This window comes from Cnephaeus nilssonii (genome assembly GCF_951640355.1).
Source record: "Cnephaeus nilssonii genome assembly, chromosome: 17".
Taxonomy (NCBI): domain Eukaryota; kingdom Metazoa; phylum Chordata; class Mammalia; order Chiroptera; family Vespertilionidae; genus Cnephaeus; species Cnephaeus nilssonii.
Window position 1 is genome coordinate 41,962,307 of NC_137088.1, and position 24,651 is coordinate 41,986,957.

The following is a 24,651-nucleotide window of genomic DNA, read 5'->3' on the forward strand; positions in this document are numbered from 1 at the left end:
GCCCGCGCGGTGGGGGGCGGTGGCCCTGCGATGTCGCTCGTGTTGCTGAGTTTGGCTGCGCTGTGCCAGGGCGCCCTGCCCCCGGAGCCGGTAAGCTCCCGTTCGCGCCCCTTCCCCGCATTTCCATCCCTCCAGCCGGGACCTTGAAGTTGGTCGACCGGCCAGCTTGAGCCTTGTTAAGGCGTTCGCGGAGGGTTTTCTGGAGAGGGCAAGTCTGCACCCCTGGGGTACACAAACTTGTCCTGGTCAGGCAGCACCGGGCTTCCTGCTGCTTGGTCAGACAGACCGAGGCTCAAATGCCGCCCTTTACTTATTCCAGTCATTTATGCTCCCTGAACCTACGTGTCCGCATCTATAAAACAAAGGGTAACCACCTAACTCACCAGAATCTAGTGAGGAACAGGAGGGCCTGCGGCAAAGAGCCCAGCACACAGTAGGTGCTCAGCACTGTTACTGCTTGGTCTCTCGAGGCCTGCCTACCTTTGGGGGTGCAGGATCTGCTTCTTCATTCCCACTTGCCGTTTTTGTCATGTTGATTCACGCTGTGCTGGGGTGCCTGGTCCCTGGAGCTGGTAAGCGCTGTAATCTCCTGCATAAGTTTCCTTTCTTCCCCAGAGCCTTGAACAGCTGAGGGAATGTTCTGCGCCACTAAAGAGGAAAAAGCTCATTCACAAACAGTATTTGAAATTACATCCCTGCCTTTTCAGCAGAGCATATCACATAATAACATGGTAGTTATGGAAAGACAAACCCCATTCGGGTACCCTGATGTCTTCAGCTGCTATCCTTGCCGCGCCTGACCCGGTTAGGCACCCCCTTGGCCTTTTCCACTAGAGCCGTGGTTGGCAAACTGCGGCTCGCGAGCCACATGCAGCTCTTTGGCCCCTTGAGTGTGGCTCTTCCACAAAATACCATGGCCTGGGCGAGGCTATTTTGAAGAAGTGGCGTTAGAAGAAGTTTAAGTTTAAAAAATTTGGCTCTCAAAAGAAATTTCAATCGTTGTACTGTTGATATTTGGCTCTGTTGACTAATGAGTTTGCCGGCCACTGCACTAGAGGAAGAACTCAGTGCCTTTGCAGTGGTTGCTATTAGGCCAACAGTTTGCTCTCTAACATATAGATCTGTTGCTTTGCTTCTTCCTACAACTTGTCCCACCAGCCTTTTGGTGACTGATTTGTTTTTAAAATTGTCTGACATTATCCCTTGGAGTTCAGCTTCAAAAGACAAAGGTGAGGGACTGACAATTGCACCTAAACCCAGATTACCCAAACCATCAAAAGTCTTGCCTTCTGTCTGACACGGTGTTTGGAAATGTTGAGGTGAGATAAATCAGCTCCCAGAGCTGGTGGACTTATGGCATTGAGTCTTGTCACTAGTACTTATTGCTTGCTGCCTAAAAGGTTCAGTATTTTATTCCAAAACCAAACTACTAGTTGTTTTTTCTTATTTTTTTTAAAAATGCCCTAGCTGGTTTTGATAGAACGTTGGCCTGTGGACTGAAGGGTCCCAGGTTTGATTCCGTTCAAGGGCACATGTCTGGGTTGTGGGCTCGCTCCCCAGTGGGGGGCATGCAGGAGGCAGCCGATCGATGATTCTCTCTCATCATTGATGTTTCTCTCTCTCTCTCTCTCCCCCTTCCTCTCTGAAATCAATAAAAATATATATTTTTTGAAAATGAGCAGTTAACTCCAAGAGGATGAGGTACTGGACTTCTTGGACATCAATGAAACATATTTATTTATTTAAGTTCTTTTAAAAAGGTAACATGATGAGCTCACAGTTGCTTCATGACTTTGTAAATAACACAGATGAGTCCATCCTTTTGTATTAGAAGAATATTTTCAAGAACCCGGGGAAAGTACCATGCACTGCATTCGTGGCTTTCTTCTGTTCATCTTCTTAGCGTAGCCAGTTCTTAACCTGGGGAAAATAAAAAGATACGATATACTAGCTGGCCCTGAAAGCCTATGGTTAAATGTTAGCGTGTGAAGGGTCTTCATGATGGTCCAGAGCTATCCCCTCCGGTCTTTGAGGCGATAAGCAGGCTTCAGGACCTAGTATACTGACGGCTGACCCATGGTCCATCATAGCCCACAATGGGGCAGCTTAGTCTCCCCACACTGTGAAGGGGAGCCAGCCCAGCTTTTCTTTTTTGAGCATTCGGAACCTTGTATATGCATTTAAGAAAAAAGGAAGGTGTTTTGACTAATTTGGCTTGTGGTTTGCTGGCATTCAGCATGACACTTGGTTTCTTTCTCTCTTGCAGACGATTCAGTGTGGCTCTGAGAATGGTAGGTGCCCTGGGAAATGGGTATTTGGGGCTTTATGTTGAAATTGGAAGCACAGTTGGACTTTCACAGGGCCCGAATCCAGGCAGTGGGTCATCGGAGGCCAGGCTTAGGGTGAACTATTGCTTTGTTAGCTGAAGCACATGCAGCCTCTCTGCTTTGTTAGCTGATGCACATGCAGCCTCTTTCAGAGCTCCCAGTGTTTCAGATTGGGGGGGGGGGGGGCGTGCGTCCTGGCCAGAAGACAGCAAGAGGGGACAGGCAGGCCAGGAATGGCTGTGCAAGGTAGAAAGTGAGGTCTGCCTCTCCCCGGAGGGGGAGCAAGTGTGTGGGAGGGCGGTCACTTACACTTAGAAACAGGAAGCAAGTATTTTAGAGGAGGAGTGTTTGAGAGTGTAGCATTTGAAGACGGGGTGGATTTCTGTCCAAGAAATGTAGATGAAGAGGGTGAGCTGGAGGAGAGACGGTACCAGCAAAGACTAGAAAGTGGGAAGTGAGTGGGCCAGCTGAATGGAGTCCAGGCTGAGGCATGGGGAAGGCAAGACTGATTCTAATAAACATGTCAAATACACTAAATACATACATACACAGGCACACAGAGGCACCTAGAGTGGTCCCCAGTGGTCTGCAGGTTGGGGCCAGGAGGTTGAGTCAGTTAACACTGAGAAATGTCGGGCTGCCGCAGCAGGGAGAAGCGATGGACTGTGAATGAGAGTTGGATCAGGGAGAGGAACTCAGAGGAGATGGCACTGAATTGGGCAAGGAGGGGTGTGTCATGGGAAGTCTCACCTTCTCCCAGGACCGTCTCCAGAGTGGCTGGTCAGTCACACTCTGACCCCAGGAGACTTGAGGGACCTTCGAGTGGAACCCGTTGTAACGAAAAGCTCTTCAATTTTGATGAACATAAGCTGGATACTCCGAGCAGATGGTAAGTTTGCATCAATCAAAGTTAAGGTAGAAATGTGCAGATTATGTGATCCTTTAATTTTAATCCTAGACATATACCCAGAAGAATATATACATACATGCACCCAAAAACACATACTAGAATGCTCATAGTAGCATTATTCATAACAGCCAAAAGATGGAAATGCCTGACTAGAATTGGAATCACAGACTAGAATCCAATAGCATGAACAAGCTGTGACCATACACAATGTGGATGAATCTCACAAATCCAAGAGGCCAGATTCAAAAGCGTTTCTACGTTCATATCTGCATACATGCCTATTGTCATGTGTACCGTATGATTCCATTAATAAAAATGCAAAACAAACAAAACTAATGCAAGCAGTTAGGAGTCAGGATAGTGGTTATGCTGGGGTGGGAGTGACTGAAAGGAAGCAGGAGGGACACTCCTGGGGTGTTTCCGACATGGGCACTGGCTACCTGAGTGTGAACACTCATCAGGTGGAGCCCTTCTGATCTGTGTGCTTCTCTGTGTGTAATGTTACATGTCATGGAAGAAGACAAGTTGAAGACAGAGATGACTCCCCCAAGTTCAGGAAAAGTACCTCTTGGGTGGTGCACATACAATATACAGATGATATATTACAGAATTGTACACTTGAAACCTATATCATTTTATTAACCAATGTCACCCCAATGAATTCAACAAAAATTTAAGAGGGAAAAAAGGAAAAGCACTGGCTGAGATGACTTTTCCACTCCTCAGTAGCAGTGTGACAGTCCTGGCAGTCCCCCAAGGCAGCTTGTGAGGAGCCAATTCTGGGGTCCTAAAGTCCACGCCTTGGTTTCCACCCTAAATTCAGTTAAATTCCATTTGGTCAGGAATCTGGGAGTGCCGGGAACAGAGAGGTGAGTCAGCTATGGACATGGGCACAGGACATTGCTCGGAATCTCGGAAGGAGCTGTGAGTCGATGGGGGCAGGGAAGAGAGGAGAGGGCCCTGGTGAGGTCACTTTAAATTAGATGTTGCGATAACACATTTGGCCCCATACTTAGCAGGGTGAGCTCTTGTATCTGTCAGCTGTTGTTATAGATATAAGTTCGGCCTCGAGGGAGCAAGCCCTGGAGAGGCAGATAGGAGAAAAGGGCACTCCAGGAAGAAGACCCAGCATGAATAAAAGTGCAGTCAGAGCAGGCCTGGTTTGGTGATGACATTCTAGAAAGTTCTTACTTCTGAAGAGACTCAGAATAGTGCAGAGCTAGAGTCACCTTTGCAGGTAGCCTGTGAAATTCAGGCTTACCTGTGATGAGGAAAACATTTGGGCTTTGGAATCTGAATCCATATTCTACCCAATGAGCTTTGTAAGCTTAGGCAAATCTCCCTGAAATTCCCTAAAGGTCATCCACCCCATCGGTGAGCTGGGGACAACACTGGTGTCTACCTTTTAGGTCTGTGGTATGAAATGAGATGAGGCATGTACACTCGTAGCATCAAGCCGGCCACATACTGGGTGCTAAATAACCAGCTGCTCTCGTCTCCTCATTAGCCAGCATCCGCTTCCTGAAGGCCACCAAGATCTGTGTGTCAGGCAAAAGCCACGTCCAGTCCTACGGCTGCGTGAGGTGCAATTACACAGAGGCCTTCCAGACTCAGAGCAGACCCTCTGGCGGCAAAGTAAGCACTTGGAGAAACGTGGCGAATTGTCCTTAAAACTAGGAAGGCCCTTTGGGGGGGATATGGATGGAGGGCTGCATGCACAGGCCGGCGAGCACCTGCCACTCCCAGCCTGGAGCACGCCGCCTGGGTTCAAAGCCCATTTTGGGCCACTTCTCTGCTGTGTGCCTTGGGCAAGTCAGCATCTCTCAGCCTCCGTTTCCCCATCAGTAAAGTGAGGGAGGCTGAACTTAAGTTATATTCTGGCTCTAAAGTTTTACACTTTTCCGATTCTGTGAGTTACACTGACAAATTGTGTGGGGACCATGCCCTATGTCAGGGGTGGGGAACCTTTTTTCTGCCAAGAGCCATTTGGGTATTTACAACATCATTCACAGGCCATACAGAATTACCAAGTTAAAACTTAGCCTGCTGTATTTGGTCAAACATTTAATTAACTCACCCCCAATGCCTTGGCAGGGCCAGATTTCGAGGGCCTTATATGACCCAAGGCCGGACATTCCCCACCCCTGCTCTAGGTAGACATCGGTTAGAGACCTAAGTTTCAGCAGTAGGCTAAGGAATGAAACTATGAATGAAAAGGCCCCACAAAGGTACTATGTTCCTGCATTGCCAGGTTTCAGAAATTTAGGGGCTCTTCCTTTGCCTTTCAGTGGACGTTTTCCTACATTGGTTTCTCTGTGGAGCTGAACACACAATATTTCATTGGGGCCCATAACATCCCCAATGCAAATATGAATGATGACAGCCCCTCATTGTCTGTGAATTTCACCTCACCAGGTAAACTTCCTCAGTCTTCTGCTATTCTGTCTTGCTGGGAGGCTTGCTTTGGGGATGTGGCTTGATAGAGAGAGGCCAGGATACCCTGGACATGGCGTTTAGCCTTACCAAGTCTTGTAATATGGACACCACAGTAACTGCACCTCACAGAGGAGAGGAGAGGTAAAATTGGGGAAAAGCCCATTTCTGTGTGTCAGGCACTATGCTGAGCACTTGAATGCATCAAGTCACATAAGCCTCCAATAATCCCGAGGATGGGAGAGCAGCTTTACAGGTGAAGACATTTCTCAAGTAACTTGGCCTGGCTCACATACACAGTAAAAGTGAAACTGACACTCAAACTCTGGTCCTTCTTGGTCCATGCACTTTAGCCACTCTTTGTCACTGATGCAAAACGTATGTTCCAGCCCTGGCCGGTGTGGCTCAGTTGGTTGGAGCATCATCCCATACACCAAAAGGTTGTAGGTTCAATTCCCGGTCAGGATGTGTGTGGGAGGCAACTGATCAATGTTTCTTGCTTACATCAATGTCTTTCTCTCTCTCTCTGTCTCTCTCTCTCTCCCTAATTCTAAATTTTTTTTTTAAATAAGGTAGATTGATATATTTGAAAATAATAAAATGTTTGTTCCAGTCTTGGCTTCCTAGCATGCTGTGTTGTTTGAGAGCATGCTGCAGGGTCTCTGAGGATTACAGCCATTAGTAGGTGTGTCCCTGAACTGTTGGTGAAGGCAGATGGCACTGTGTTAAACGTTGGGTTCTTTCCCCTGCTTTACGTCATTCCATCAGCTCCCCAGTGTCACACCTGCAATGTCACACACAGGGCTGGGGTTAGGATGAGACAGGATCATGGGTGAAGGTGCCAGCATGGTGCCTGGCTGCAGCAGTTCCCACAGCACCCCCATCTGGAATGGGTCACCTGTTTGTACCCCACTCCTGTTCTCTGTCTCAGGTTAATTTCCAGATGGGCAATTTCCAATCATTGTTCTTTGAGACTGTGGTCCAGGGTGTTCTTGGTGCCGTCCACCTGCTCGGGCACCTGTATCTTACTACACAGCACGTTTCAGCTTTCTTGATGAGAACAAACCTCGTCTTAAACAATATAAATGTGTTTGTGCTGGATTTTAAATTTATAGAAAAGTTGCAAAGATAGTTCGCAGAGTTTCCATATACCCTTATCATTAACATCTCACATTACCATGGGACATAGGTCACAACTAAGAAACCAATGTTTGTACATTTCTATTAACTAAGCTCCAGACTTTCTATTTGGATTTTGCCAGCTTTTCCATGAATGTCCTCTTGCTGTCCCAGTCTCCTCTGGTCTGTGACAGCTTCTTAGTCTTTGTTCCTCATGACCTTAACAGTCTTGAAGAGTACTGGCCAGCGTCTGTGGAATGTCCCCCATCTGAGTATACTTCAGGGGTGAGGCACCCTTCTCATGGCACCCCATAAGGGGTGGGTGACATCCACACATCATTGGTAGTGTTGACCTTTATTACTTGGTTAAGTGGCACCTGCCAGTCTTCTCCATGTACTAGTGAATCTACTGTTTCCCCTTCCCAAGTCTAGTTTTGGGAAACAAGTCACTAAGTCTCCCCCACTTGGGATAGGAGTGTGTTGTGGACTAAGCTCCACCACCTGGTAGGGGCAGTATTTACATGTTACCAAACCTCATTTTAAAGGTTGGTTTGAATCTTCTCGGGGGATCATAGATCCTGTTGTGATAAAGGCTCTATTTAAATTAGACTCTGGTTATCATTTCATGGGTAGATAATCTTCTGTTCAACAGTAAAATGTTCGTGTCCCACTTAAATCTGCTATCTTACCTCACATCTTGAATGTTCTGGCAATTTGTATGGGGTGTGGTAAGCATATATGTGTGTGTACTTGTTGGCAAGGGGGTGGAGCACAGATACCTTTTCTAAAATGTAAAAACTTTCATGCAAATTTCCAGGCTGCCTAGACCATCTAATGAAATACAAAACCCAGTGCATCCAGGCAGGTAAGTAAATACAGCACTTGCTTTTGTTATTTGAAGGAACTCGTAACTTGAGCCAACACAGCTCAGCCCATCTTCCATGAGGAACGGAGGCAGGCGAGGTCAGAGGGACTATGTATCCAAGCTGCCCGGGCAGTGAAGGCTGACCCCCACCAGGGCTTTGCCCACTGAATCCCGCATCCAGTCTGTCCGAGGAAGGACAGACCTGAGTGGGTTTATGTAGTAAGCAAGTCACAGAACCATGCCACACCCTGGTGGCTAAACGAACATTTTAGCTCAAACCATATATGGGGGTGCTGATCGAAGGCCCTTCCTGATTGGAGGGGAGTAAGTCCTTCCACCTGCTCGGAACCTGTATCTCTGACCTGTGGCCGTGGGGCCCTGGGAACCTTCTATGTGGATTAGCAAACATTCCTGGTGGGAGTGCTAGCTGAAGCAGTGACCTAAAAGCATGTTCTCAACCTGTGTCCTCACAGGGGTCACCTCTTACATGCGCGGCCACTAGAACCTGCCCCTACCCTTTCAATTTTGAAATCAGCCCCTTCAGGACAAACAGTCCAAGTGTCCAATTTCCAAGGATTGTAGAAGGACTTGTGTAAATTTCTGGGTAATGTAGTCTGAGGATGCTCAATCTTTTAGGCACCCCCATCCCACAAGACATCCCTGTGTACCCTGTCAGGCTGAGCGGCACATGGTCTCCTTGTTAGCAGAGGTGGAGGACAATAGGGGTGTGAAGAGGTCTGAGGACCTTCAGCCAGTCCTGGAGCTGCTCCTAAAGACCGCCTGAGCCTGGGCCAGAAGTGGTCTCCTAGATGGGGAAACAATGCATGCTATTATATATCACCTTCCTGGAAATGAACCTAGTGCTGATTTGCAAGTCACATGAGTGTAACAACTATTTTCTCCTCATAGAGTAGACCTGAAAACTTGTATTTGTTTTTGTCAAGCCCTTTGGGGACTTAAATGAGGGAAGAGTTCGCAGCTTCACCCATGTGATTCTCTCTGGACCGACAGGAAGTCTGTGGGATCCAAACATCACTGCTTGTAAGAAGGATGAGAAGACGGTAGAAGTGAATTTTACAACCAGTCCCCTTGGAAATAGATACATGGCTGTTATCCAAACTGAAACTGTGATTGGGATTTCTGTTTTGGAGGTACTCTTTCCCTTCATTCCTTACCACCACCCCATCCTCAGCCCCAGCGTTCCTTACCTGCTGAAGAACAATGTGGACACTCTAGGATTCCTTTCTTTTGAGAGACCCCGGGCAGGACTGTCTCCTGTCCAAGTGTGGTGGGTGATTCCTATTGGTTCAATAGAGAAAAACAAGTCCCTGGGGCTTCCCTGGAAATGTCCCTGTGAACCTAAGTTGCAACCAAGGTAGAGGGTCCAAAGCAGGAAATGAATCCGTGTTCACATAGTCTAACGAACTGGAGGAGTTTGGAAGAGTGGTTTCTTCACTGGCATCTTTGATCTACTCACTCACATGGCACATCCTTGATTTTGTCTCCCTTCTCTGCGCCAGAGCAAACTAACTCACGTTTCAGTCATGGTTCCAGTGACCGAGGAGAGTGAAGGTGCTGTGGTCCAGGTAAAGTTCAGTGAGGACTCTGGGAGGGGAAGACTGTTTCTCCACCGTCAGTGGCTTCTGATGAGTCCTTTCAAAGTTGTAGTAGTGAGTTCGCAGCCTGTGCATTTCTGCAGCTGTCTCACCTCAAGCGATGTTAATGGGAAATCCTTGACTGGTCTAGGAGTGGGGAGGTCAGGAGGCTGACCTTACAGTTATGGCCCCTTTTGCTTTTATTAGTGGCTGCTGACTTTCCAAAGGACTTGTTTTCATTTCCTGTCACAAAGTCTATGAGTAATTCTGAGAGAGGAGTACCATTTTATTTCCCCAAGCCTGTTTTAACTGCAAAATGAAGTAACAAACAATGTGAAATGCCAAGACTTGGGTTTCTGATTAATGTACGAGCTTTGGAGGGCAACTTCCTGTCCTTACAGGCCTCAGTTTACGCAGGTGGAGGGAAGTTGGACGAGCAGATGCTCTCCGGTCCCATTCAAATCTGAGTTTATGATGTGGGACCATGGAGGGTCTCAGTGGGGCACAGCCACACCCAAGATAGGAGGAGCTTTTGTTTTCTATTCCTTGGAACATAAAGGCAGTGCCCTGCCCTGCCAGAGGGAGCAGACACCTGTCCACACCCTTTTCCAGGGAACCAGACTTTCCTAGTCCCTAGTCCTATTAATTTCCACTTTCTTTCATAAAGTGGAAATGAATAGGAGCTCTGCTGCCGCTTGTGTGAGGAATATTTGTGTATGTATGGGATGTGACCTAACCCACATAAATATGGAAAGTAACATGACAGCAACATGTACAAAGTTTAGGTTCAGACCCCAGGAGACTTAGAAGGTGCGTCAGTCTTGGGTCACTGGTTTGGATTTTAGGGCTTTGTCACCGAAGTATGACCAAGGGGAAAATGTCCTATTACAAGGGGTGGGGGAGTGGGGACAGGGTTGAAACCAGAAAAAGGGGGAAGAGAAGTTTTGGAAGAAGTGGGAATCATGCTGAGACTCTGCTCTGACACAGGGTGGGTACCTTCTGAGCCTCTCCTTTCCCCTCAGCTGACTCCGTATTTCCACACCTGTGGCAACGACTGCATCCGTCGCAAAGGAACCGTTGTGCTTTGTCCACAAACAGATATGTCCTACCCTCTGGATAACAGTAAGTGCCCAATCACTGTCACCGGACGATCAAAGAGGTTCGGGACATGAGGGCCACTGTTGCCACCCCCCACCAATGTGACAGGGTGTACATGGGGATGGGACAGAGTCCCTGCCTGTGGATGCTGAACTAGGGGGCAGGGAAAGATTTCAGAGCTGCCCAGAGCCTGTGGTTGGAATAAGAATGAAGGCTTTATTTATAAAACCACCCCAAGTCCTTTATGAAGCAGGATATATACAAGAAGGGGAAAAATAAACAGTGCAAAATGGATGTTCAGAGCCACAAGGATCTGCTGAAAAAAAGTCAAGAGCGTACAGAACTGAGTGAATAAGAGAACATGCATTTCCCTGCATTTATCTTATCAGTCCCCGTGGCCCAGGCCTGGCTGTGGCTGTAACTTGATGGGGTCACATGGCCAACATTTGGATAACAAATTAGGAATACTGGCACCAGAAGACACGCCTCATTGGAGTGGAGAGCAGCATGTTCTGGAAAATGTGTCTCCGGATTTAGAGAAGTTAGTGCTTCCATTGACAGATGGACAAATAAGATGTTCTGGAAATAGCCCAAGGGTGGAGTCAACACTTGAAAGGTGTCCTTAGAAATGCAGCCAAATCAACTGAACCAGCCCAGGTGCCGAACAGTCCTGACTGTGTGGCCGCAGTGACTGTGGGCTCCTGAGCACATCTGTGTGCCTGAGCTTACTAGTCCTTGGCATTCCGTGAGGGGTGGCAATACCACCACATATCCAAGTCTTACAAAACAGCCTTTAAAAATGCCATCTCTGTGTACTAGATATTAAGTATCTGTGCCCAGAATAACATTAATTCGTCAAAGAACAACAACAAATGAACATGAACTCTGGTTACCACGGTGTAAACATGGAGTAGGAAGCCAAAGTGATTTGAGAGGACTGTTCTCCGCCTCCTCCCATATCCCTCTTGAGAAAGAAGTGAAAGATGTGGATGCTGTAGGAAAACATATGATTCTGCAGACCGAGAGATCTAGTGGCCTTTGGTTTTAAAGGGGTCTAAACTTCTGCAAAGTATAGAGTAAAAATCTTAGTTTCCAAATAGGAGGTCATTTGGTTTGGTTTTGTTTCTGCAGGCAGAAGCGTACTCAATGGCTGGCTACCTCTCCTCCTGGCCCCACTGGCAGCCATGTGGATGCTGGCGGTTGGGATCTGTCTCATGCGGAGGCATGGTAAGGGTAATAATGCCGTGCTTTAAAGAAGCACGGATGAAGAAATAACACTTGGAATGTTTTTAAAGGAGATTCCTCTAGAGCAGTGGTCGGCAAACTGCGGCTCGCGAGCCACATGAGGCTCTTTGGCCCCTGAGTGTGGCTCTTCCACAAAATACCACGGCCTGGGCAAGTCTATTTTGAAGAAGTAGTGTTAGAAGAAGTTTAAAAAATTTGGCTCTCAAAAGAAATTTTAATCATTGTACTGTTGATATTTAGCTCTGTTGACTAATGAGTTTGCCGACCACTGCTCTAGAGGCAATCCCATTTTGGCACTGGACAGGACTCAGAAAACATTTTCTTAGTGCCTAGAACTCTCTTAAAAACTGACGTAACGACTAGGTCACATCTGCTGAGGTAAAGCAGGGACTGAATCTCCAAACCTGTGGCTATCATCTGTTTTATTTTTACCACTGAGGCATGGACACGTACTGAAAAGGGCAAAGATCGCTAATAAGGAATGGCATTGTACCTGTGACAAGTACTCTCTGCTAGTTTCTATTTTTAAAAATAATTCTTACAAGGCATAAGAACAGTGGTAACTTGGACTCTACTCGAAGGACTTGCCAACATTAAAATATTGAGAACTGACTATAGAAACCCGAGTAAAAAGACACCCAGCTAGAGGGTGGCACCCTGAGAGGAGAGGAAATAAAAAGGCAGTCTGCGTCTGTGATGGCGTAGATAGAACAAGCTCAATCTCGTGACCTAAGCTAAGAAAGCTGTGGAACTAGGACCTCGGGGATACTTGTACTTAGAAGATGTTGTGTGGCCTGAATTAGCTATAGTGCTTTCAAAGATGGTTTCTGTTCTGTAGCACACATAGGGCAGCTTTCCAGTTCCGTTCCAGCGGAAAAGGGGCGCCACTTAACCCTATGGAACTATAAAGAAATGCTACCACCTTCAGGTAGAAAATGGAATTACTACTGAATTGACCCAAAACGTGAAGGGCAGAGGCCAGGATGTTTGTTCCTGTTTACATATGGTACTAATAATACTCAAGTTACAACAACCCACCTAAAACACAATACCTCAAACCTATGAATTTACCTTAAAAGGTGTGGCTTGACTAAGAGACTGACTTAGTGATAAGGACTTACAAAATATAGCTTTTACAACATCTTTACGGCAAAAGACTGCCATTTGCTGTTAATAGAAAACAAATGCTTCTCTCTCTCCACAGAAAGGATCAAGACTTCCTTCCCCACCACCACGCTACTGCCCCCCATTAAGGTTCTTGTGGTCTACCCACCCGAAATATGTTTCCAGCACACAGTTTGTTACTTCACTGAATTTCTTCAGAACCACTGCAGAAGTGAGGTTATCCTTGACAAGTGGCAGAGAAAGAAAATAGCCGAGATGGGTCTGGTGCAGTGGCTCACCACTCAGAAGCAAGCCGCGGAAAAAGTCATTTTCCTTCTTTCCAATGATGTCAGCACCGTCTGTGACGGGACCTGTGGCAAGAGCAAGGGTAGCCCTCATGAGAACTCCCAAGACCTGTTCCCCCTGGCCTTTAACCTCTTCTGCAGCGACCTGAGGAGCCAGACTCATCTGCACAAATACATGGTGGTCTACTTTAGAGAGGCTGATACCAAAGACGATTACAGTGCCCTCAACGTCTGCCCCAAGTACTACCTCATGCAGGACGCTGGCGCTTTCTGCAAAGAACTGCTCCATGCCGAGCAGCACGCGTCGGTGGGGAAAAGGCTGTGAGCCTGCCACAGCCTCTCCTCCGTGTAGCCCACCCATGGGAAGCGAGAACTTGAAGCCTTCCTACCCCTCGTTAGAAAAGCTTCTGTGTTGGTTCTGGAGTTTACCCTGTACAGGCTACTTGTAGGGCGGATTGTATGTATATAACTGCTTTAGTAACAGGGAGGACTCATAAAGGAACGTATACGCCTTAGTCTAGTAATTAAAAATTTTATGCCACTAGTTACAAATATTACTAACTACTGTAGTATTAACTGAATGGAAACTAAATTTATAATTATAAAGCTAAATCAATTTCATAACTAAAAATAATAGTTATAACATGAAACTGTACCATCTGACAATGCAATGAGAAAGCCTCTTCCTGCTGAACGTCCAGTCCTGAATAGTCCCTGCCCTGCATTGTTGGCAGACGTGTTTAGCTTTGTGACGTGCTAAGATTAATTAATGAATGCTAAATTTAGTAAGCCCTAGCCAATTCACTCAGTAATTTCTTAGATTAAAAACTCGCTCTCACACACATCTTCATTAACACAAACAGGAACAACAGGCTGGACCCATCTTTGCTGACCAGACGACCTAGTACATTTGTATCCACTTGTAGTATTTGGCATTTTCATAGCACCTTCCCTCTCTGAACGAGGTTTGTGTCCTATTTGCCTCTTGTACAGGTGCCTTTCACAGGAACACCAAAATACACTTGCAGACCTGTCGTCTACTTCTGTCCAGTTACCTGTTAGAGGTCACTGTCAGAGTTCAGAGTTTCTTGATTATGTAAATTTCTGTGTTTAGAACAAAAATAATTCCTATGTTGGAAGACAGCCCTCTTGAAGTAAACTTATTATAAATGAGTTACTATAATGGCTTATTTAGGTAAAAACAAACTACCAGAGTTACAGAATACAAGAGTTATGTGGTATTTTGAGACTTCTAACTTTTTATTTTCCTAAAAGCATCTTTTTTACTCTAGGTCACGAAAAGGTTATATATGTTAACATATTTCTGGGCATGCCTGTCTTTTCACACAGCACAATACTAAATCTGCTCCAGAATGTGGACCAGTTTCAGGTAGATGACTGATAAAATGTATTTCTTGAGTATTCTAATACATGTCCTAAGAATAAAATAACCAAAATACATAATCATAGGGTGAAATCTCACTATGTCCAGCTTCACCAGCAGATACTTAGTAATGACTCGGTCACTATGTTTAATGTGGCAAAAGTCACTTATTTGTCAAGATTAGTCTTCACAGTGCTTTAAAGTGCTGGTGATAAAAGACGGACATGGCTATGTTAAAACTTGGACCAGAAGCTAACTTCCTCTGAATCAACATCTACGTTATAAGAGCAATATGCTATTACGTGAAAAACTATTGCAAACAGAAATAGCCCTGGCCCCTGTGACTCGGTTGAGCGTCGTCCCATGCACCGATAGGTTACTGATTTGATTCCCAGTTGGGGCACATGCTCAGGTTGCAGGCTCAATTCCTGGTTGGGGTGCGTTCAGGAGGTAGCTGATAGATATCTCTCTCTCACATTGGTGTTTCTCTCTCTCTCTTCTCTCTCTCTCTCTCACATCAATAAACACATTAAAAACAAACAAAAAATTCTATTTTTGGAACTAGGTAGCCAGTACTAAGTACAGCTCAGAAACATAAAATCTTATGTAAATGTATTCTTTTTTTTAATATTTTAAGTCAAAGAACATACGATTTTCAAATTGAAGGCATACATTCCAAATAGTACTAGCAAGTTACATTTTGTTATACCCTCCCTTGTTCCTAACCTACTAGGCAGATACATAGAATACTCTTATTAATGCAAAATGCTGTTACCAGCATTGCTCCATGTCTAAGGACTTATTACCATCCTTATTCTATATTCCACTCTTATTCACTCCTTAACTGTCCCTACATTTGTCTTTGCCCCAGTCCCACCTCCAGTTCTTGGTGGTGAGATAGTGGAAGCAAGTGCAAGAGACTGGCAGGAATTGGGCACTGCCCAACCCTTCCAGGTCTCTAAGCCCTCACGCAGTGCTCACTGACTGGCTCCGGTTCAGCAAACAATGCCTTCTCTTCTGCTCAGGCTTCTCTAAGGCCTGGTCCACTGGTGGTGACAGCTATCTGCTTCAGACTGCTCACAGGTTAAGGTCAACTGACCACACTGAACACAAAGAACTCCAAATGTTTTCACTGGTTCTTCAGGTAAAGGGAATTGTTAGCAGTAATTGTAGCAGTCAGCCGACTTATCTGTACAACACGAGCTAACAACCCTAAATTATACCCAAGTCATTCCTATTGGCCGTATCAAAGAAACAAAATTCCCTTTCCTGCTCTCATTCAGTTTTGGTCAGATGATGACTGTTTTCTTTTCCTTGCCCTAGAGCATGTTGGGTAACTAAAGCCAGCCAGCCCAGCCTTAAACCTTTGTCTTGACAAATCTAGACCTGAATCTGCCCTCATCATTTTTGTAATGTAACAGAAAAATTTTAAAAACAAAAACAAAACTTGTTCCTATTTGAAATTCCGAGAACACACAAGTCACATGATGTGCTCGCTGTTCTAGCCAAGAGGGAAAATGTCATGACCACACAATTCATGCTCCCAAGTCACACACCCACTCCTCAGGGACGCAGGAGACTGTCTCATGTCACTCAGAAGTCAACTTCAATGAAGAGCTTCACCACTTGACAATTGCTCAACCACTCACATCTCTGTGAAGTTCCTGAGACCCTGAAAGGGGCAGGAGACCTTAGCACATTTATTCTCAAACGTCAACTGCAGAAGCAGCTTATAATTCCACACCAATGTCATGTTCTCAACACAAGTTAAAATTCATTTATTTTCCATGAAATTGAAGCACTTAGGGTAATAAATTTAAAAATATACATATATATATATATATTCTCGAAGAGTCTTTTATACCAAGAGGCTTGTTTCGGGTCTCCAAGAGTGACTTTTCCTGTCCATTTCACCATACGAAGGCAGCTCGCTCTCGTAACATGCGGACACCAAAGCGCTGCCATTCTCGCTGGTAGATCCACAGTTCCTGTGTCGTATCCAAACAAGCCAGCACTGCGCCCCCTTTCCATGCAATCAGCCGAGGATCCATGTCCTAGAGCGGCAGTACAGATAGGTCAGCACAAGCAGACAAGATGTCCACTCAATCATTTATTTGAATTTGGGGGTGGAAACCCCCCCGCTGAGTCTATACCTGATAAGCCAGATTTTAAACCTGCATTAAGGACTCATGAACTACAGGCCTCTTTGTTTCAACTGACAAGAAAACTTTTTAGTTTGTATTACTACAGCTGCTATTATTCACTATTATTCCATAAACAGCTCTGAAGACAGAACATTTGTAAGGAAATAACTTACTTTGAAATTGGGGTAGAATAAATATACCTCACAATCTCTCCCTCAGGATTAAAATTAAGTGAGAACATTCCCAGGAATTGTCAATGAGATATAATGAAGCATAGGCACAATTTGTTTCTAAATTCCTAGGTTTATATTTCAAGACAGTTCAAGCCTAAATGATTCTTAAAGATCACCTGGTCTAGGGACCAGTAGCAGATTCTCAGCATGAAAGATAACAGGGAGTTGTTCTGGCTGATGGCATGACATGGGCCAGTCTCCTCCAGGTCCCACCATCCTACAGAGGCAGTCAGTCTTGCTAGCTTTAGAGAGCAAAGCAGGGACTAAAACCCAGAATCCAGTCCCCTTGCTCAGAGCTTTCTCCACATCTGTGACCTGCTGTAAGTAACATTTCCACTTGCCCCAAACCCTCAAGAACTCCCAGACATATGACAATAACTTACAGGATTTTATCTGTCCGCATACAATAGAATTAGAAATATGGAGGTTCCATTTGCACAGTCCAACTTGCACCATGAACAACATACCTTGGGCCTTGTGATTACTTCCACATTTTCAATAATTCGCCTGAACGAAGGTGGCATTTTGTTGAGAATTCTGTGCTGCAGAAATTCTTGTGCTTTATGAAACATCAGGCCACCTCCCACCACCAGGATGGAACTGTACATCTTCTTTTTGGTGTCATCAGATGCTGCAAAGACAGTGATAGCCCTTCCACGCTTTTTCTCCATATCCACCGACCCTAGGCATACCCACCACCACCTCTTGCTTAGTTAGATAATGCAAGAGCCCTCTCAAGGATCTCTCTCCAACCCATTAACAATGCAGCCAGAGGAACTTTGTAAAACACAAATAGGAGCAAGTTGCTGCCCCCACCCTGGTACTCGCAGCAAGATCCAAATCTCTGAGGAGGCCTAAAAAGCCCCATGTAGCATGCACTCACTTCTCTAGCCATGTCCCAGTCACACTGGCCCTCACACAGGCTTCTTCCCCAGCCTGCAATGCGACCCATCCGTGGCTGGCTAACCTCCACTCACCGCCCAGATCTCTCTCAAGTGGTTTTTTCTCAAACAAGCTTTCCCTGACTCCCACCCTCCATACCTCTCCTATGGTGTAAAACACCCTTATTAAATCCCTCATTCAGAAGCTCTCGGTCAGTACTGTTTAGTTCCATTCTTTGCACCTGCCACAGTTCTAATTTCACATTTGCGTGATAATTTGCCTTATTTTGGTCTCCTCCAACGAGGCCAGGAACCAATTCCCAACACCCAATAATGCAAGCACAAGGTAGGTGCTCGGTTGTTTTTGAATGAGTAACGCTATGCTACACTGCACAACCATACCTAGCTTTAGCCAGTTCGTGTAATTGCTATCTCCCGGCCTCCCCGAATGTGCTTACAACAGCAGTCTATGCTATGAAGGATGGCTTTATCCAGGCCTAGGGCTTTCCCTTCAAACAGCGAGATGGCAGTCTTCCTGGACATCAGTGCGGTGAGGGCCTCCTCAGAGTCATTGCCAGCCATCAGACAGTCTCCCTGGGAGGACCCCAAATCCACCTCCTGGGAATGGAGTCTTTCTGGAAGATCCGAGGACTGCCCACGAAGATCCCCTTCAAATCCAATGGGCTTGGATGCAGACTTGCGGTCAGCAGTAGCTTTTGCAGACTTTAAATGAAAAGGACAATCAAGTAGATGGTATGACTAAGAACGTTGTCGATGCTTTTCAACTAGACCCCCCTCCCCCCTGCTGCTCCCTCACTATGCACCACTATACACGAGGGCCTGCCGCTGTGGTGCAGAGAGGAAATGCACCAGAGTATACAACCAACCACCTGGAGGGAGTGATGACAGAAGAGGATGCACTATGACAATTCTAAAGCAGTCTCTGGCAGGGAGGGCGATCTCAGCACCTGACTATTACAGGCTGGATTTTAAAGTTGAGATATCAGTGCAGACTAACTTTCTCCTTGGACTGAGTTTTTAAGTGGAGTATTTCAGTGGAATTCTTAGGCCAGTGACTGTTATGAAATCCTCATTTTCTAACCACCTTGTGCTCACCTTTGGGGCAGGAATGAGGACTAGAAAATGCTACGGCCCTCTTCTCTTCACCTTGAGCTGCTGTTTCATTAGCAGATAATAGCTCTAATTTGTGCCCCTGCATCAGCCATCCTATTACTAGCATCAGCTCTGGACAAAGGAATTCAGCTCTGTGCTTATGCCACACAACTCTCATACCTTATAATTAAATAGAGGTGAGGTTTTACTGAAAATATTTACTGCGGGTAAATATTCAAATGTAACTCCATTAAATTTACTTTCAAATGTGTGGACTGGTATTCTGAAAAATGGATGAATGCTTGCAGAACCAAAAAAGATCTGCCACCCAGATTTTAAATTTAGACTTCATTTCATCCACAGTTCTAAAACAGGATCAGCTTTAGCACTCTGTCAGATGGCAGTGACTGCACTGATCCATCAATTACGGGCCAACTTCTCCTGCAGGGACAAAACCGTCTCCTCTCACGCCAGAACCTGCGGACCTGCTCTTGCTTGCTCTGTGTGGCCAGCAGGTAGTGTTCATCATGAGGGTCCTCAGGGTCACCCTGGGACCTGTGCTGCAGAGTCGTCATTTTTTGTCCAACGATTCCAAAGGTTGCTGGATAAAACAAAGCCATTGGAGCCTGTGTGTGGAAGGAAAAGAATAATCAGCTGAGATACTGCCTCTTAAAAAAAACTGACCCACTAAATTTTGTTCTTCCAGAAAATAAAACTGGCAGATTAGATCCTAGAAGTTAGATTGTGCAGTGTCCTTTTTTGGGAAAAGCATTATTTCTTCAGTGCAGACAGGCAGAAAACTCACTAATCATGCAATGAATGGGTGATATGACACCACAGGATCTCAAAGCAAATGTTACCTAGAAGAATGGAATCTCTCTCTCAATGACTTATCACGTAGTGACTAATTAAAAAGATGGTTCTCAGATCTATTCTAATTTGATTTAGTGAATAATCTACAACCAGTTCACATTCTGACCTCATGAAGTTTCCAGCAAGTGACTGAGCCTGGCTGGCTTTCTTTCTAGCCGTGAAAATATATACCCACACGTTACCTGGAGTTTTTCATCTCCCAATCGAAACTGGTAAAGCAGGGCAGGCGAATCTGGATGTCGAATCTGAAACTCATGGTCCTGAAGCCCAGAGATGTCCTGGTTCCAGGAAAAGATGCTGTCAGTGAGTCAGTAAAAGTGCATGTAAACTCCTCCAATTACAATGAAGCCTCCCTACCACCTTAACCTCACCTATAAAAGGGCTGCCCTACAACTTTCTACCACACCCACTGGAACTTCATAAGAGTTCAATGGTGACTTGCTTTCCTTTTAACATTTGTGAAATTGACACAAATGTTAAATGTTTTGTTTTCTTCATTATCGATAAAATACTAATATAATGACCCAAATCAATCAGAAAACGTTCTCAATAACTGAGGAATGTTACCTAGCTTTATATTTCTCAACAATTTTTATCAGAATTATATTACTTGAAAAGGTGAAAGAAAGATCTAAAACAGAGTATAAAAAGGTAGCGAACCATATACAGCAATGATAAAATGTTGACTGTTCACAGTACTAAGAAAGTGCTTCAAAAGGTGCCATTTTACTAAGTGTCTGTACCTACATATTACCTGCTACTATTCTTCACACGTAAAGATTTAACTTCATCCTTCATGAACCTATAGAGAGGTATCTGCTAAACTCTTAAAAAAAACACAAGCAGTCTCCAGAGCCTGAGACACAGCTATGACCTCACCAAAAGACTCACTCCTACAGGCTTCAGCTTCAAGGCTTTATCAGCTTAAGTTGAAAGGGTAGCATGATATTGTTATGTTTTTCCTGAAAGCAAAAATAATCAATTTTAATTTTGCTCCCACCTGATCTAAATGACAGAAAGTTTCCTTTAGGTGCTGCAGAAGAAGGCAATCCATTTTATTTGTTAATTGGCATTCTCTATAAGGGAATCCAGCTCGCTGCATCAGCCAGTAAAAACATCTTGATACGTCAGACCCTCCATATGCCAGACAGAGTCTAGAGTTAAGAGAAAGGGCAGATGAGTAATCTCTCAGTTCAGAAGATGCAAAGGGTGATTCAAAAACTCCATTAGGCACAAAGAACAAGTTTCAAGAAATGTTTTTGTTGTAGGAATAAATTAAAAGAATGAAAGAACAGCCCTAGCTGGTTTTGCTCAGTGGATAGAGCGTCAGCCTGCAGATTGAAGGGTCCCGGGTTCGATTCTGGTCAAGGGCACATGCCCGGGTTGCAGGCTCGATCCTCAGTAAGGGGGTGCAGGAGGCAGCCAATCAATGATTCTCTTTCATCACTGATGTTTCTCTCTCTCCCTCTCCCTTCTCTGAAATCAATAAAAATATATTTAAAAAAAAAGAATGAAAGAACAGATAAATGGATGGGAGGGAGAAAGGGAACTCTGGAATAAACTAGTGGTAGAGCACCTAGAAGCAGTCATGCTATTTGCAAAAAATATCTAAGAAACAGAAAACACACTATTAAGTCCAGCTCATTTCCAACATTCACCATTTGATAGTTGTTTGCCTATGTATATTCCCCAACAAATAAAGGTGACAAACACCGTAAGACAAAGTTATGGGAGAAACCTGTGAGGGTAATATCCACTAACTGAACGTGTCTACAATTTGGAAAGACCACTGCTACGTTATTTTAGTGGTTAGAGAACTGAAATCCAGTGTTTTCGTAATACCTTGAAAATCACTGGCATTAGACAATATAAACAATGAATGAGCCGAACTAAATCATACTGGGTTTTAGAATGCTTTGTAACTTGGGGTGGGAGACAACAGATTAACCTTTCTCATGGACTTCTTAGGACCTCTTTTGTATTTGTTTCTATACTTTGAGATTCAAACTACCTAATGTAAGGGACAAGAAGAATCCAAGCTTCCTGGAGAAGCCATCCTGGGAGCACACAATGCTGCAAGGAGCCCACACGTGCACTACTGGAGTGTGCTTGCTTACCTGGCCAGGGCTTGTCTCAGGAAGGACAAGCAGCAAACCTGCTAGTTATTTATTGACTTGACTCTCATATCAGCGATGACACAAGAAGGGAACTAACCACCATTAAGTTACTCACTGAACACCATTTATGGCAAGAAAAGCAAATACTCAAAATGCTAGCTAGCTAGAGAACTCGAACCTGAAAACCTATTTTCTCCTACATGACTTGCCTAAATCAAGCTTTGTTGAGTGATTGGTGTCTCTAGGCCAGACCACAGCAAAAGACACAGAGCTAACCTATACGCTTCCTCCGGGACAGTACAGCACACACTAGAACTTTCAGGAGCTGCTGGTTGAACCTACACTAGAGAGTCCCAAAGGAAAGGGTAAAATCAGTTGTTTCTAGTCTTGCTAGAATTTGCACTTCCACAATATTGCTGGTTTCCTATGCAAAATCAGGATATATAATTCCTTACAAATAATTTCTTTCTGACTTGTGATGCTTTATAGCTGAACAGATTGTGAGGGGAGAAGGATGGGGAATGCCACCTCCCAGGTCCCTTACCGAGTATTCCGATGAGAGACCCCATCCTCCACACAGCATACACTTGTCTTCTGGTCCCCAACATCTACAATACACGTGCTGCTTAAACCACTTCCAAAAGTGGCACACACAGACTCCTGATGGACCACAATCCCTAAAACAAAAGGCAAAGGAGCAAGGAGCTGGGGAGCAGCAACGCTCCTAAAACAAATCATCAACTTCTAGGAACTTCTGGGCAAATATTCAAGCATTGCCGAATCTCTCAAATAAGTACTTCAATAAAGCAGTAAATTGGATTAACTTTGTCAGTGAAAAAGAGATTCTCATTTCAAGCAGGCTTCACTGGAGTATCAGACATACCTGAGAAACCCATCTTCATTAGGATCATATTCACTAATTCTTTCACATGCTGCTTATTATAAATATCAGGAATTAACAAGATACACCTATAATACTAAGAAGAACAAAGAAAAAAATATTAAACAGTTAACATTACAGTCAGGTCAAAATACATTTCACCACACTTGTCTTCAGAGAGGATTCTCTCTAAAGCAGTAGCAGTAATGGTTAGAGGCCCATAATAAAAACTCAAAACACTCTATCTTTTGGGTTTTACGAAAAAATAGAAAATGTTGATTTTTTTCTTTTCCTTTGAATTATTTAACAATTGTGAAATGAAAAATAAGGTAACTCATGTGTCTGAAAAAGGTCCAGAGAGAAGGCATTATTAACATGAGCAAGCTTGCTGTCTGCAGAGCAGAAGAGAGAGACATCAAAGAAACAGAACACGAAAAAGAGGAAGCTTTAAGGGAGATTCAGTGAAGAAAAGATATCCTCACCTGAAGGCCAAGAATGCTTCAAGGACACTATATTACAAATAACTCAGTAATGGGTACTTTAATTGACCAAGAATCTTTTTTTTTTTAAACATGTTTTTATTTATTTTTAGAGAGAGAGGAAGAAGGGAGAGGGATAGAGAGATAATAACATCGATGAGAGAAGAATATCATCGATGGGCTGCCTCCTGCATGCACCCCTACTGAGGATTGAGCCTGCAACCCAGGCATGTGCCCTGAATGGAAATCAAACCAGTAACCTCTTGGTTCCTGGGTCAACACACAACTGCTGAGCCACACGGGCCAAACTTTTTTGAAAAATATATTTTTATTGATTTCAGAGAGGAAGGGAGAGGAAAAGAGACAGAAACATCAATGATGAGAGAGAAGCACTGATTGGCTGCCTTCTGCATGCCCCCTACTGGGGATCAAGCCTGTGCAACCCAGGTATGTGCCCTGACGGGGAATCGAACAGTGACCTCCTGGTTCATAGGTCGATGCTCAACCACTAAGCCACATTGGTCGGGCGACCAAGAATCTTAAAGACAATCCAAGTAATTGGGAATCTGAGCTCACCTTTAAATCTTTCAACGGAATTTCCAAGTATTTTTGTATTGCATGAGACCATATTACTTCAATATCTGCCAGAACAGCTGTAAGGGAGCCCCCAGGTCCTGGGTGAGTATTTAACTGCCCTCTTCTAATAGGCCAGTGGATATTGTAACAGTCCAGTGGATTAACATACAAGGCCTAGAATACAGGGAGATGAACACATTAAAACTCTTCTCTCAGGGTTTTCTGGATTCACATTCAAAATTCTAAAGCTAGAAATTATCATCAACACTTGCTGAATGTTCTAAGTGTCGAGGGTGGAGTATCTATTACTTCAAGAGCCAGAGTGACTATCTGGTCCTCAAAGTAGGATTACGGAATGCCAGGGAACTAGAACTGGATGGGAAAGTAAATGAATTTCAGCATTAAGATGAGGTTTTCTTCTTCCATTTCACAGTAAAGAAGTTGCCTACCTCTTCTCCTACCAAAAACTCAGGGTGATGAGATGTGTTTGTCCATTTATTTCCGGAACAGTGATCTAAAATTGCAGGTCGCATCTGCTTGTTGTAGGAGCGTGCCTGAAATGAGAGTGCATCATTAATTCTCTGAATTTAGGCAAGGGAAAAAAAGGGGTGTGTAGTTGAGTCCTCTTTTCTCCTCTCCCTCAGGGACCAGATATAGTGGCAAATTTTAATCACAAACCCAAGATACTTGGGGAAATACTGACTGGTAACAAAAGGATTCTCTTGTCCTTTTCCGCAATCTAGATTTTCCCTGTGATTTTTGACACCTAAGCTGTGATTCACAGCCAGTCCAAAATTAATACTGCACTCTACCTAAAGTTGAATACAAATTTACATATCATACTGACTCATAGCCATTCCTAATAGTATTGGTTTTTGCATTAAAATAACTATTATGGTAAGAATACAGCTTCCCAACAAGGTCTTGGAATTATACACTTAAGACTCGCAGATAAATTGTAAATTTTATC

The 24,651-nt window shown here is 44.5% G+C and overlaps 2 protein-coding genes across 3 annotated transcripts in view; one reads left to right on the forward strand and one right to left on the reverse strand.

Moving 5' to 3' along the window:
- On the forward strand, window positions 1-14,329 carry IL17RB (interleukin 17 receptor B). Its single transcript, XM_079794722.1, has 11 exons — window positions 1-90; window positions 2,267-2,291; window positions 3,088-3,216; window positions 4,745-4,872; window positions 5,526-5,652; window positions 7,607-7,654; window positions 8,666-8,805; window positions 9,175-9,240; window positions 10,272-10,371; window positions 11,479-11,574; window positions 12,797-14,329. Exons 1-11 carry the CDS (start codon window positions 31-33, stop codon window positions 13,324-13,326), a joined length of 1,449 nt encoding a protein of 482 aa, XP_079650848.1. The 5' UTR covers window positions 1-30; the 3' UTR covers window positions 13,327-14,329.
- ACTR8 (actin related protein 8) overlaps window positions 12,929-24,651 on the reverse strand; it is a 16,592-nt gene continuing 4,869 nt past the window's right edge. For both annotated transcript variants that reach the window (XM_079794717.1, XM_079794718.1), the window contains exons 4-14: window positions 24,131-24,235; window positions 23,682-23,855; window positions 22,630-22,723; window positions 22,291-22,423; window positions 20,630-20,783; window positions 19,812-19,907; window positions 19,242-19,382; window positions 18,102-18,366; window positions 17,230-17,393; window positions 16,250-16,439; window positions 12,929-13,067 (exon numbers count right to left, since the gene is read on the reverse strand). In XM_079794717.1, the coding sequence (XP_079650843.1) occupies window positions 16,296-16,439; window positions 17,230-17,393; window positions 18,102-18,366; window positions 19,242-19,382; window positions 19,812-19,907; window positions 20,630-20,783; window positions 22,291-22,423; window positions 22,630-22,723; window positions 23,682-23,855; window positions 24,131-24,235 (1,470 nt within the window). In that variant the 3' untranslated portion in view covers window positions 12,929-13,067; window positions 16,250-16,295. The remainder of the gene's footprint in view (window positions 13,068-16,249; window positions 16,440-17,229; window positions 17,394-18,101; window positions 18,367-19,241; window positions 19,383-19,811; window positions 19,908-20,629; window positions 20,784-22,290; window positions 22,424-22,629; window positions 22,724-23,681; window positions 23,856-24,130; window positions 24,236-24,651) is intronic.

Bases quoted from the DNA above. Each gene is read 5' to 3' on its own strand.
- IL17RB (XM_079794722.1), top strand. From the start codon at position 31: ATGTCGCTCGTGTTGCTGAGTTTGGCTGCGCTGTGCCAGGGCGCCCTG. The intron at 2,292-3,087 runs GTAGGTGCCCTG...ACCTTCTCCCAG, and splicing joins TCAGTGTGGCTCTGAGAATG to GACCGTCTCCAGAGTGGCTG. The intron at 10,372-11,478 runs GTAAGTGCCCAA...TTGTTTCTGCAG, and splicing joins GTCCTACCCTCTGGATAACA to GCAGAAGCGTACTCAATGGC.